We start from the raw sequence: 14,194 nt of genomic DNA, 5'->3' as shown, positions 1-14,194 counted from the left end.
GAGGCAGGCACGTGTGCCTTGCTTGTGTTGCTCAGTGCCGTGGGAATCAGAACCTCTGGGGATGCTTTGACTCTCAATCAGCCTTCAGGTCCTGCTTGTTGAATGAATCCAGTCAACCTTGAGCTCTTCAAAGCAGCAAGAAGGAGGCTGATGCCATAGTTTTATTAGCGTAGCAGAACTTTTCTGCGGTTCTGAACTCAGTGGAATGTAAGCTACTCGAGGGCAGGGCCTTTTTTTTTTTTTAATTTTGTCTCTGTTGCCAGCATTTAGCAAAGTGCTTAGCTAAGAGTAGGGACTTAATGAATGTTTGTTGGATTAGAATGAAACTAGGAATGATAGCTTTAAATTATGCAGAGGCAGATTTAACCATCAGGGCTGTGGCATGCTAGTTGGGACTGCTTTGTATTTGCTGTGTATCTGTTTTGCATGTGGGAGGCAGTGTGGTGTGTCTGTTAGAGGGCTGGCCTTGGCGTGAGCCTGACCTGGGTTCAGATGTTGCAGTTTATACTTTCTTGCAGCAGGACCATGGACAAGTCATTACTTAGTCACTTTTAAGGCCCCGGGCCTCTCTCTAAGCCAAAAGTTAGAAACATTTGAGCAGGCTCTATCAGTGGAGAGAGCTGACAAACCAGTTCTCTCTACCAACAGAAATCACAGGTCCTGACCAAAATACTTTGTATGGACTCACCTTTCTCCCAGTTAGGCCTGTTTTGTTTTTCTCCTGTTGTTGTTTTCCAGTCGTGTCTTGGCAGAGATACTGGAGTGGTTTGCCATTTCCTTCTCCAGCTCATCTGACGGAGGAGGAAACTGAGGCAAACAGGGTGAAGTGACTTGCCCAGGGTCACAAGGCTAGGAAGTGTCTGAGGCCAGATTTGAATGAAGGAAGATGAGCCTTCAACTCCAGGTCCGGACTCTGCACTGTGGCGCCACCTAGCTGCCCTGTTTTTCTATTAGCCCAGTGCTTTGCACACCCGGTAGTGTGAACTTGTTGGATTAAGTGCAATGGAACCTGATGCAAAGAAAGCCCTGCTTTTGTGAAGACAGTGACAGCTCTAGGAGGGCTGTGTGGTGACGAAAGATGACGGAGAACTGGCCGATTTTTTCCCAAGCAGTTTTGTCAGAAACAGTCCCTTACCCACGCTGTCATTATGACCACCTCTTATTACAACCAGCTTAAGGCCACCCAAAGGGTTTATTTGCGCATATGCACACACATCCACACACACATTCATTACAAATCTGGTCTTATTGCTAGTGGGGATTTTTCTCTCCTGGAGCAACAGCATATTCTGAAGAATGGAGCTACTATTCCTCAGCTTTTGCCCAGGCCAGAGAAAGTCCCTGGGGATCAAAGGTGTGAGCCATTCTCAGGTGTATAGTGCTGTTGGTGGAGCATAAAGGCTTTTCTCCCTACCCCCACCCCCTCCCTCTCCCCCTTCCCTTCTCTTTCCCCTCCCCCTTCCCCTTCCCCTTCCCACCCAGGCCCTGGAAGCCTGGAATTTCTTCAGAGAAAACTGAGTGAGCAAATGGAGCAGGGAGGGGAGATGAAAGGAACTGAGAGGTGGGCTGAACAGCTCAGGAGTCTTCATCCATCACATCCAGAATGTTGCTCAGAAGAAGTTTGAAAGTGGGGCGTTCATCTGCTTTCTGGACTCAAAGAGAAAGAATATTGTCGGGAGGGGGCAGAAATCATGGACCTCCTGGCCAGGAAACACAGTTTTATTTGTATTCTATGCAAGTGCATTAGAGTAGTGTGTAAGCCACAAGTCCCCAGGAATTGGGGTGACTCCTTCTTTGCCTTCATTGTGCCCCATGCCATCTGGTCAAGGTCAAGGGGAAACAGAACAGCATGGAACCTCTGTTCTGACACCAGCTCTCCGCTCCATCCCCCACAATTACACACTTCTGTGCCCACATTCTACTGGGGAAAGGTGAAGTGCCAAGGGCAGGAAGGCCTAAGCCCAGCCCAAGACCTCAGTTTGGGTTGCCAAGGGTTGAAAAGTGGTTATGAAGGTGCCTCTAGAAGGGAGTAGGGGAGGACTTAATGGGAAGTAGGAAGGTTCCCTGCTTGAACTAAACACCATTTTGTTTTGTTTTGTTTTTTAAGAATTAGGCCATTTGAAAATAATTTGCTTTTAGGCCTTAGGGTCCCATAGCCTTCATTTAGGATCACAGAAAAGAAAGGTTGGGAAAGGCCCAATGGCACACCCAGGAGTGGGCACTGAACTTTCCACTGCTTTCTACAAATGAGATGAGACATGGCTTAGGCCTGCTTGTGTGCATTTGGCTGCCTGGCAGTAACTTGTGGTAGGACATTTCAACCCACTTCACAAATGGTGAGGTAGCCCTAGGTTCTCTAGGAATTACTAAGGGGAAAAAGGGATCTGTGTAGCGGGCAGTCTGAGGCCAGGTCTGATGTGTCCTGGAAAGTGTGAAATGGGAACCTTGTCAGTGGCCTGGGAAGACTATTTGTGCTAGTGAGAAGAAGGCTCACCTCGTGCCAGCAGCTGTACATGATGGTATACACTCGTTCTGAAGCCAGCTGAGGCCGATAGAGCCTGAGGCCTTTGGCAATGTGTTCTGCTGTTTCGCTGTTACTAAATCTCTCATACGGCATCTTCCCCAGAGAGTAAATTTCCCACATCAAAACCCCTATGAGGCAAAAAAAAAAACCCCAAAACAAAACCAAAATTAATTATGTGTGTGTATGCATACACACACACACACACACACACACACACATGTATATATAATATGGGCAGCTAGGAGGCAAAGTAGATAGAGTGCCATGATTGGAGTCAGAAAGGCTCATCTTCCTGAGTTCAAATCTGGCCCCAGACACTTCCTAGCTATGTGACCCTGGGCAAATCACTTCACCCTGTTTGCCTCAGTTTCCTCATCTGTAAAATGAGCTGGGGAAGGATATGGCAAATGACTCCTGGATCTTTGCCAAGAAAACCCCAATGGGGTCACAAAGAGTTGGATACGACTGAAACACCTGAACAACATGTATACTTACACTTAGTCTCTAGTCTCTAAGGATGATACCATACTTGATACATATGTGCCTCACAAACCCCTTAATGTAGTTCCCGATAGTCTAGACAATAGGCCCTTGGAGTGTAGCATAAAGTAAGTGATACCTTTCATGGTGATGTGGCACAGGAGAGCTGACTTACTGAAGGAGAGACCTGGGTTTGAATCTGTCCTTTGGCGCTTACTGGCTGTGTGTTCATGGAAAAAATCACTTAGTCTCTCTGAGCCTCAGTTTCCTCATTTATAAAATGGAGCTCACAATACCTACAATACTCACCTTACTTACAGGGCTATTGGGAGAGTCATAGAGTGGGAATGTAGGGAAAGAACTGTGGACCCTTAAAGTACTTTAGAAATGGCAGCTGGGATGATTATTTGAGCTTTTCCCATTTCTTCCTCTAAACTGTTTCTTCTCTGTACTACCTTATCTACTCACCAAAAGCCCAGATGTCAGATTTGCTACTGAACTTGCTATACATGAGGACTTCTGGTGGAGACCACCGAACTGGAAATTTGGATCCTGCCGAGCTGGTATATTCATCATCCAAGACATATCTACAAGAGATTTAGGTCAAACTGTTGATGCCCATCTTGGGATGTGCCTGGACCTCTGAACAGAGGCAAAAAAACCAGACAAGTGTAGGATCAGCCACATGTCTCATGTTGTCCAACCAATCTCTTCTGGAAGAAATTGGGCAAAAGATATTCCGGTTCTTTTCACATCAGGACAGAAACTGAGGCCCAATGTCACTGGACAATGCTGTGCACAACTGTCTGCTTTCTTCTTTCTTTCCATAGCTGATGAGGCTTTCTGAGTTGGCTTAATTGCCACATTGTGTTGGGAATCCCCAGGACTACCTTCTCCAGTTGGTGGTGAGAATTACTAGAGTGACTCGGAAAAAGTCAGGTAGTAAAGACAGCAAGGGTATGAGAGAAGAGAAGGTGAATAAAAGAAATGAGGTAGAGAGGAGGCAGGGCCAGAGACAGAGACATGGGCAAGGAGAGGAAAAGGTGGAAAGAGAGGCTGGAGAGAGTGCTTAAAGTACTGCGAAGGGAAAATCCGGAAGCTAGTGAGAAATACCAGACTGAGCAGCAAGGAGAGAAGATGAAAAAGCCATAGAACATTTCCATTTTTCAAGGAGACCAAAGGGATGAGGATGAAGAGGCACACTGACCTGGAGAGACCGAAGTCAGACACTTTGACAACCCCTCGGTCGTTGACCAAACAGTTTCGAGCAGCCTGTGGAGGAAGAGATGCCAGTGAGACCGCATTTCCCTGAAAATGCACTGGAATCCCACCAGTGGAATCATTGGGGGCACTTCAGAAGTGTTTGTTAAGTTATTGTTACATATATATGAGACAGGTTTTGTTTCTTCTGTGTGAGAAACCTCTTGAAACCCAATGGGATTGTCTTTGAACTTTTTCTGTATCCCCGGCACTTAGCACAGTGCTTGGCACACAGTAGGTATTTCAAAAATGCTTGTTGACTGACTGCGAGCCTAGCTCTGATTCTGCTTCACAGAAATGCCTGAATACGTAGATAATGAATGAAATCAGTGGGCATACAAATGCAGCTGGATTTCCTTCACACACACATAGTTATGGAATCCATTCTTCTAGGGAGATGTTAAACTAGAACTAAATAGGGGCCAGTTTGGGGGCTCAAGGTAATTTGGGAGTTGGTCTGGGCAGGGCTGAGCAGCTGCACCATTTGGAGGTACTCCCGGAGTCTTCATGCTTTCCTAAACACTAGGAACATGAAAATACTGCTGACCTCAAAGGTTCCATCCCTCCAGCCCCCACTGCCACTACCACTGGTGGAAGGAAGGGGGGAGACACAAATGTGGACAACTGATGCCAAACCCATGAATCTTTGCCACCGAGGCCAAGGCAAAACGAGCCGTTCTCCCACTCACAGTGAAACTGAGAAAATGGCACGGGCTAACCCAGCTCATTCCCATCCCCTAAATCCCCGCCTGGGGTGTCTTCTGCCACCCGTGTTCTGTCCCCCTTTGCTATCAGCCATCTCCTCTTAGCATAGACCCCACTGTTTCTTCTGGCTCTCTCCATGCTCTATAGAACCTCTCACCTGTCCTGTGCCGTCTGTACTGCACTGGGGGCTTACCCTAAGGTTTTTCCCCATTATAACTGAGGCAGAGGAGGTGTAGTTTGCCATGCATCTGTGCTGCTCCACGTAGGCTTCAGTGGAAGGCTCGAGTGAAAGGACAGAGCTCCACCCTGCCTCTCCTCAAACCCAGTCGTGACTCATCCACCTTAACCACAGCTCTCCTCACACTCTCCCCCACCCTGCCTCCTTTGCAGTCACACAATCCCCCAAGGTCCTACTAGATCTCGGTGAAGGAACTGCTTAGACTCCAGGTAGTCCATGGCCTCACAGACGTCCCTGCACATCTCCAGCAACTGTTGGGTCTGGAAGCGGTGCCGCATTTCCCTCAGGTAGTTCAGGAGGCAGCCATTGGCCATGTATTCGGTGATGATGAAGATGGGACGCTGCTTGGTGCAGACCCCATATAACTGGACCAGTTTCTCATGTGACAGGTTCCTACAGGATAGTTAATAGATCCAGCCTCCCCTGTTGCTCCACAGAGCAGTCAAGGAAAGGCTGGGGAAGACAAGGTCTGATGAAGGAGCCGAGAAGTGGCACCAGAGCAAGTGCCTTTCTCCATCCCCTCCTCCCTCCGGCCCCCGGCTGTGCCCCAACACTTTGAGACTGGCACCAAGTGGAGACTTGCAATTCCTTAATAGAGCAAAGGAGTAAATCCAACACAGGACAGTCATGGAGACCACCTACTTGGGAGAACTGGCTTTAGTCCATTGCAGACTGGCTGTGGCAACATCATTTTCCACTCCCACCCCCTTAATGCTGCTGGAGGTACGACACCCCCAGGACCAACACTGTTCTCAAGGGACATCTAACCAGAGACAGAGCCTCCCCCTTGTCACAGTGTGACCCCAGGTCCTAGTCCCGGACCCCTGAAGTTGCACGTAATGTACGGCACACTCACATCACAGTGTAGCGTGCCTGCTGATATAGACACCAAAGGTTGGATGGAGAGTTTAGGCAGTAACTCACATCATGACTTTGGCCTCCTCAATGAACTCATCCTCTGACATGGAGCCTTCTCTGATCATCTTGATGGCTACGTCATATTGGCCTCTCCATTTCCCATACTTCACCACCCCAAACTGGCCAGTCCCCAGCTCCTTCAAGAATGTCAGGTCCCTTGGATCAATCTCCCATGACCCTATAACAAATAGCAGCCTCTGTGTAATTCTATGGCATAGGAATCACACTGTAGGGGAGGGTCTCTGCTCAGGGGAGGAATGGGATATGGGCTCCAGGGAAAGTCTCAGGAGCAGAGCAGCAGCGCATCTTTCCTCATAGGGCCACTCTGGGGTTCCTCGCCTGGGGTTCTGGGATCTTGGAACTTTGGAAATAAGATAAAGAGATAGTAGAGATGAGCCTTTCAGGGGCCTTTTGAGCCCTGACAGCCTACAGTTCTGCAGCCCCTGTTTCTCCTGGTAGGGACCAAAGCCCCAGGGAATCATGCAGAGAACAGAAAGAAAGAACTGCTTGGAGCCAGCTCAGTTCTCCTGGAAGAGGCATTGCATGGCAATGCTGCAAAAAGGCTCACTATGGGGAAAGTCAAGACTGGCCCACTTCCAGCTCGATCCTGCAGTCACTGAGAGTTGGGAGGTGAGGGTGGGGGGTGAAAGGCACTGGATTCAGGTCGAGAAAGAAGCAGTTACCATAGCCCAGCCCCGCCGTGGAGGGAGCATTCTTGTTCTGGTGAGACACTGGATACTTGAGTCTGGAGATGAGTCCTGAAATACACAACGGTGGGTTACACCTGCCCAACTTGGCATCTCATTGTGCCAGTGCCCAGGTGGCCACAGGTGGGCAGGAGAAGCTGAAGGCCTTATACACAGAACTGCCTTGTTCCGGTTGACTTCCTTAATCCCCCATTTCCTGCAACATCATGGGATTGATGTCTGTTCTCCCCCCCAGCTTTTCCCTCCTCCTCCTCTCAAAAGATATTTTCATGGAAGAGAGAAAATATAGTCCTCATTATTAATATACTCCTAGAATACAAACCCAGGTCAAGTCTGACATTCTTAGACAGCAAGGTAGGCCTGTGTTCAGGAAGATCTGAGTTCAAATCCAGCCCTGGACATTTACTAGCTGTGTGAACACGGGCAAGTCATTTAGCCTTTGTTTACCTTAGTTTACTTATCTGTGAAATGGAGATAATAACAGCACCTACCTCCCAGAGTTGTGAGGATCAAAGGAGATACTATTTTTTTCTTGCTCTAATAAAGTTTGTTTTATTAATTGATTTTCAGTTTTTAACATTCACTTCCATAAGCTTTTGAGTTTTAAAATTTCTGCCCCTCCCTCCCCACCTCCCTCCCCAAGACGGCTCGCAATCTGATATAGGCTCTACATATACATTCCTATTAAACATATTTTCACATCAGTCATCAAATGAGATACTATTTATAAAGTACTTAGCACAGTGCGTGGCACATAGTAGTGCTATATACATATTAACCATTATTATAACTATTACTCAAGGCTATTTTTTTCTGCCTGCTCCAACTCCAAATGATTGATTTCCCCCTTCGGCAAACTTCCTGGCCACACAAGCTAGTGCTTAATTACATACTGTTTTCTTTTTTTTTTCCTTTTGGACTACAAGCTTCATGAAGGGAGGAGTGATGGCTCACACTGAGTAGCAACATTGGTATTGTGGGTAGAGGGTCTGAGCTGGAGCCAGGCAGACCTGGTTCGCTAAAGTCTCTTTCTGATGCTTACTAGCTGTGTGACTATGGGCAAATCACAGTTAACTGCTCTGAGCCTCAGTTTTCTCTTCTGTAAACTGAGGATAATTACACTTCTTCTAGTACTTCTCTCACAGAGACAATCTATGGCAGGGGAGCTCTTAAGACTTCTCTGTGTCATGCCTTCCCCTCTGGTAGGCTGGTGAAGCTTGGGACCCCTGCTCATAATCATGCTTGTTGCCGACATTCATAATTGAGAGATATGTTAAATCTCAGGCAGAAGCTAGTAAAAATCAAGATTTTGTTTCTTTCCCCATCCAAGTTCACAGACTTCTATTCCACAGACCCCCAGTTTTGTTAAATTTAAAATATACTTTAAATTTTTTTTATTCATTTTAAACTTAAATACAAAATGAGAAAAGAAAAAACATTTTCACATACACAGCAGAACATAAAGAGAGGATTCAATACAAAACAATAAATTTCCATTTCAAACTGTTTACATTTGTTTGAAAACCTATATAATAAATACTATACATTGTTTTCAAAGCTACCCTGCTTTCTGTGTTTCCTTCTAAGTTTTCTTTTGTTCTCTGCTGTGTACTTTTTTCTCCCTCCTTCCCCACCCCGCCCTAGAGAAGACTACAATGAAACAAGACTATATACATCTATATATATATATATATATATGTATAGACACACACACACACGTATATATGTATATAAAACCATACTATACATATTTCTATTTGGCAGTTCTTTCTCTGGAGATAGATAGCATCTTCCTTCACAAGTCCAAGTCTTTCCATGTTTTTCTAAAATCAACCAGCTCGTTATTTCTTATATCACAGTATTATTCCATCACAATCACATACCTCAACTTGTTTAACCATTCCCCAATTGAAGGGCATCTATCATTTTAGCCAATCTAATAGATGCAAGATGCTATCTCGAAGTTGTTTTCATTTGCATTTCTCTAATCAATAAGGATTTAGATCATTTTTAGATGCCCATATAAAGTTTTGATTTTTTCATCAAAAACTGCCTATTCATATCCTTTTATCATTTATCAGTTGGGGAATGACTCATATTCTTATAAATTTGACAAAGTTCTTTATATATTGAGAAATGAAGCCTTTATCTGAGAGATTGTCTATGAAAAATTTCCCCCAATTTTCTGCTTTCCTTCTAATCTTGGCTACATTGGTTTTATCTGTACAAGAACTTTTTAATTTAATATAATTGAAATTATTCATTTTATACTTCAAATGCTATCTTTTGTTTCTTTGTATATTATTCTCCTATCCATGAGTCTGATAGGTAATATGTTCCATGTTCTAATTTTCTTGTGATATCTCCCTTTCTATGTAGGTCATGTATCCATTTTGACTTTATCTTGATACATGGCTTAAAATATTGGTCTAAATCCAATTTCTGCCAGACTGCTTTCCAGCTTTCCCAACAATTTTTACCAAATAGTGAATTCTTATCCCCAAAACTTAAATCGTTGCATTTGTCAAACACAAGGTTACTATAGTCCTTACTACTGTGAAATGTGTATCTACTCTGTTCCACTGATCTACCTTTCTGTTTCTTAGCCAGTACCAGATAGTTTTGATATTTACTGCTTTATAATAGTTTGAGGTCTGGTACTGCTGATTCTCCTTCCTTTACATATTTTTTATTAGTTTCTTTGAAATTCTTGACTTTTCATTCTTCCAAATGAATTCTGTTGTTTTTTCTCAGTAAAATAATTTTTTAGTAATTTAATTGGGATGGCATTGAATAAATAGATCAGTTAAATTTAACATATGCTTTTTTATGAAAAAGCCAACATTATGATAGATCCATCATTTAATATATAATCTTTTTAAATTTTTCTTTGCATATGGAAACATTCACATTTGTTAAGTTCATAATAAAAAAAGTGCTTTATCAATGTCACCAGCTATAACTATAATTATTTTCATATATTACCTCTCCTGCAGGCATCTAGTATGCTAATAACAGGAAGAAATGGGCATTGATATCAGGTTTTAAAGAGACTAAAGCCTTTTGAATTCATCATCTTATTTGCTCTACTGGGGCCATATTAGGTAATTCAGGGACCTTCACCACTTCCCAACCTCATGGATGCACTTCCTTAGCATCATGCTTTGAAATGAATCAGGCCTTTAGTAACCTTGTGTTTAACAAATGTAAAGATTTAAGTTTTGGGGATAAGAATTCATTATTTGGTAAAAATTGCTGGGAAAGGTAGAAAGCAGTCTGGTAGAAACTGGGTATAGACCAATATCTTACACCATTTACCGAGGTATGGTCAAAATGGATACATGACCTAGATAGAAAGGGAGATATCACAGGAAAATTAGAAGAACACAGAATGTATTACCTATCAGACTTATGGAAACGAAAACAAGAGATAGAGAGCATTGTGAAGTACGAAATGGATAATTTAGTTACATTAAATGAAAAAGATTTTGTGCAAATAAAACCAATGTAGCCAAGATTAGAAGGAGAACAGAAAGTTGTGAGAAAATTTTTATAGTCAGTTTTTCAGATAAAGGTCTCATATCTCATAAGATAATGAGTCATTCTCTAATTGATAAACGGCCAAAGGATATGAACAGACAGTTTTCAGATGAAGAAATCAAAACCATATATAGTCATATGAAAAAATGCTCTAAAACACTATTGATTAGAGAAATGCAGATTAAAACAACTTTGAGATATCATCTTACATCTATCAGATTAGCTAAAATGATAGAAGGGGAAAGCAACAAATGTGGAGGGGATGTGGAAAAATTGGGACACTAATTCACACTGTTGGTGGAATTGTGAACTGATCCAACCATTTTGGGGAGCAATCTGGAATTATGCGCAAAGAGTTATGAAACTGTGTATACCCTTTGACCCAGCAATGCCACAATTAGGTCTGTTTCCCAAGGTGATTAGGGAAAAAAGAAAAGAATTTGTATGTTTTAAAATATTTATAGCAGCTCTTTTTGTGATGGCAAAGAACTGGAAATTGAGGGGATGCCCATCCATTGGGGAATGGTTAAACAAGTTGTGGTATATGATCGTGATAGAATACTACTGTGCTATAGGAAATGATGAACTGGTTGATGTTAGAAAAACATGGAAAGACTTGCATGAAATAATGAAAAGTGAAATGAACAGAACCAGGAGAACATTGTATACAGTAATAGCAATATTGCTCTAAGAACAACTTTGAACGACTAAGTCATTTTGAGTGTTATAAATACTCAAATCAACTATAAAGGACCTATGAAGGAAGATGCTATCCACATCCAGAGAAAGAACTGATAAATAGATGTATAGTATGGTTTTACATATATATACATATTTGTGTCTAATGGTAGCTTTCTCTAGGGCAGAGGAAGGGAGAAAAAAATTTTAAAGTGCACAGCAAAGAACAAAAAAAAAACTTAGAAGAAGCATAGAAAAGCAGGGTGTCTTTGAAAATTATGTGTAGTATATAGTTTTTCCCCCCAAAAAAGTAAACAGTATGAAATGCAAATTCATGTTTTTATATTGAATCCTCTTTTTTTTTTGTCTAGGCAATGGGGTTAAGTGACTTGCTCAGGGTCACACAGCTAGTGTTATTGAATCCTCTTTTTATGTTGTGCTGTGTACATGGAAAGGTTCTCTTTTTTTGTCTTACTGTGTTTAAGTTCAAAATGAGGAAAAATTAAAAAAAAAATTAATCAGCCACAAATCTTCCTTGAGGATCAATTGTGTGCAAGCTGCTGCTGTGTGCCTCCCTCAGCCTCCATGAGGGAACTCTGCTCAGAATGATGAGCATTTCAGCTGCCCGTGTGCCCCCGGCTGCTTGTAGCCCTTTCCTGTGCAGACCCTGGTACTCACCGGCAGAGTTGTGCTGGTGGTAGTTGATGAGTTCCGGAATGGTGCTGAAGAGGTGCCTCTCGGCCAGATAATATTGGCTCTGAGGGGTGGAACACACGACGTAATGGCGGATCACCCCTTGAGGATCTCTGGGGAAGTGAACACACAGTCAGGAACTTGGGACACACACAGTGAGGAGCTACAGACTCCAGAGAAAAAGTGGCCTGACGGGATGATCAGAATGCAAATGGTGGGAGGAGCCCACCCCTCTCACACGACCAAGTGGCCCTTCTTCTTGCCAAGGCAAACGCCCTCGATCGCATTCCAGCCCATCTTCTCAAGCAGATTGCCCTCTCCATCACCCCCACTTTCCCACGTATCTTCACCGTCTCCCTGTCTGTAGGCATGTTCCCTGCAGCCTACAGACAGGCCCACATCTCCCTGATCCTCACAAAACCCTCACTTGATCCCTCTATCCCTGCTAGCTATCATCTTATATTTCATTTCCCCTTCCCAGCCAACCTCCTTCATTCCACTGAAACTGCTCTCCAAAGTTACCAGTGAGCTCTTTGTTGCCAAATCGAATGGCCCTTTCTCGATCTTCATCCTTCTTGACCTCTCTGTCGCCTTTGACACTGGTGATCACTCTCTTCTTCTTGATATCCTCCTCTCTAGGTTTTCTGGTGGTGGCCACTCTCTCCTGGTTCTTCTCCCTCCTCTCTGACCATTCCTTCTCTGTCTCCTTTACTGGATTTCTCTCTAGGTAGGCTTACTAACTATGGGTGTTCCCCAAGGCTTTGTCCTTGGCCCCCTGATCTTTTTCACTCTATACTATCTCACTTGGTGATCTCATCAGCTCCCGTGGGCTCAGTTATCATTCTTATGCAGATGATTCTCAGATCTTTGTATCCTCAGAGCCTAGTACAGTGCTTGGCACATTGGAAGTCTTTAATAAATGCTTGTTGACTGACTGATTCTCGGGACTTGTCACTTACCCAGCTGATTTGGTAAACACAGACACAGTGTATTTTCCTGCTTTGCTGGAATCTCTGACAATGAAACCACCTTCTTTACCCTGGAATGGAGAGAAAGAAGCCAAGATGACTGAGGAACAAGTACTACCTACATCCATCCTGAACTTCAGTTCCCTGTTGCTAGTTGCCATAGCAACTGCTGAGCTTAAGTATAGTCAAACATTGCATGATGGCAACCTCATCTCCAGCTTGGAGGCGACAGCAGTCCATGGCTTAGGAGCCTGCTTGGAGTTCCGAGCTTCGGACGTCAGACTGCACTCACCTCTTGCTTTAGCAATTGCTCTGCTTGGCTCCGGGTCATATGCTTGGAATACCACCTGAAACAGGAAACAGCCCAAGGGTCCACGTCTGAACCCAGCCACCACAGGCCCACCTGTGCTTCCTCTGGCTGTCATTCATATACACAACACAGACGTTGCTACTGGAGTGCTTATGATGTGCACAGAAGGCATCATCCACTCCTTTCTCAGACCTTGGCTGGGATCAGAGGGACATGGAGGGAAAGAGATCAGGAAAGGAAGGGCTTGGGAACAACCCACTCCTGTGACTAGGAAGGAAAGCAGAAAGAATTCAGTCTGGGCTTGGCAGCCTTTCAAAAGTCTCATGTCTCATGGGGCAGCTAGGTGGCACGGTGGATAGAGCACCAGCCCTGGAGTCACGAGGACCTGAGTTCAAATCCGGCCTCACAGCAAACACTTGACACTTACAAGCTGTGTGACCCCATTGCCTAGCCAAAAAAACAAAACAAAATGAACAAACAAAAGTTTCATGTGCCATGGTGGCCCCCTGTTCTTGTAGCAATGAGCTATGGTTGCCAACTCATTGGAAATTTTAAAATGCATATTGAGAAAGGAAGAGAAATAGTCTCCTCCTTATGAAATACTGTAGCCAAAGGCCTTGTGCATACTTACTCATACATCTCAATGGAGTCTTCTGCCTCGGTGACATAGTTGTTAGGGATGTAACCTTCCCGTCTGCAAAGTGGACAGAGACATGAGTCACCCTGGGGCCATCTCTGCAGGGAGGGAGTTGGCCAGATGTGTGGCCCTGGCCTCAGAAGCTGAGCATCCCAATGGCAGAATCTCTATGTGTTTGGGATTGTGTTGGAGGCTTGTGTGTTCAGCTCTGTATAAGAGCATCAAAAGAGGGAATGAGAGCAGAGGGATTTGTGGTCTGTGGCTCCTCGCCCAATGGCACCTTCTTCGGAGGAGAGATGACAACTCTGGATTGTTGCTGACATGACTGGTTGGCAGGGGGGTTAAGGGGAGACTCTTACTCACAGGAGCCACACCTCTGTGCGGGCCATAAAAGGGTAGTACAATGCTCTCGTCTTTTGGGTCTTTTCCCAGATCAGAGAACAGGTCCGAACACCGCTTCATCAAATGGGTGTTCTGAAGGGGAGCAGGAAGCTTGTGTATGTGATCTCCTCCACCTCTAGGAACTAATAATTGCT

General features: G+C 44.2%; 1 protein-coding gene across 2 annotated transcripts in view; it reads right to left on the bottom strand.

Moving 5' to 3' along the window:
• Positions 1–1,447: 1,447 nt before the first annotated feature.
• The window catches only part of BTK (Bruton tyrosine kinase), a 35,180-nt gene continuing 22,433 nt past the window's right edge, over positions 1,448–14,194 (bottom strand). For both annotated transcript variants that reach the window (XM_027837216.1, XM_027837226.1), the window contains exons 9-19: positions 13,653–13,715; positions 13,004–13,058; positions 12,703–12,782; positions 11,729–11,856; positions 6,809–6,883; positions 6,132–6,303; positions 5,384–5,600; positions 4,212–4,276; positions 3,473–3,591; positions 2,495–2,652; positions 1,448–1,647 (exon numbers count right to left, since the gene is read on the bottom strand). In XM_027837216.1, coding sequence (XP_027693017.1) covers positions 1,576–1,647; positions 2,495–2,652; positions 3,473–3,591; positions 4,212–4,276; positions 5,384–5,600; positions 6,132–6,303; positions 6,809–6,883; positions 11,729–11,856; positions 12,703–12,782; positions 13,004–13,058; positions 13,653–13,715 — 1,204 coding nt within the window. In that variant the 3' untranslated portion in view covers positions 1,448–1,575. The remainder of the gene's footprint in view (positions 1,648–2,494; positions 2,653–3,472; positions 3,592–4,211; positions 4,277–5,383; positions 5,601–6,131; positions 6,304–6,808; positions 6,884–11,728; positions 11,857–12,702; positions 12,783–13,003; positions 13,059–13,652; positions 13,716–14,194) is intronic.

Source organism: Vombatus ursinus, unplaced genomic scaffold, assembly GCF_900497805.2.
Source record: "Vombatus ursinus unplaced genomic scaffold, bare-nosed wombat genome assembly UNPS02004533.1, whole genome shotgun sequence".
In the NCBI taxonomy this organism is placed as follows: domain Eukaryota; kingdom Metazoa; phylum Chordata; class Mammalia; order Diprotodontia; family Vombatidae; genus Vombatus; species Vombatus ursinus.
Note: the sequence above shows the minus strand (reverse complement) of the source record. Positions and strands in the feature narration are given on the sequence as shown.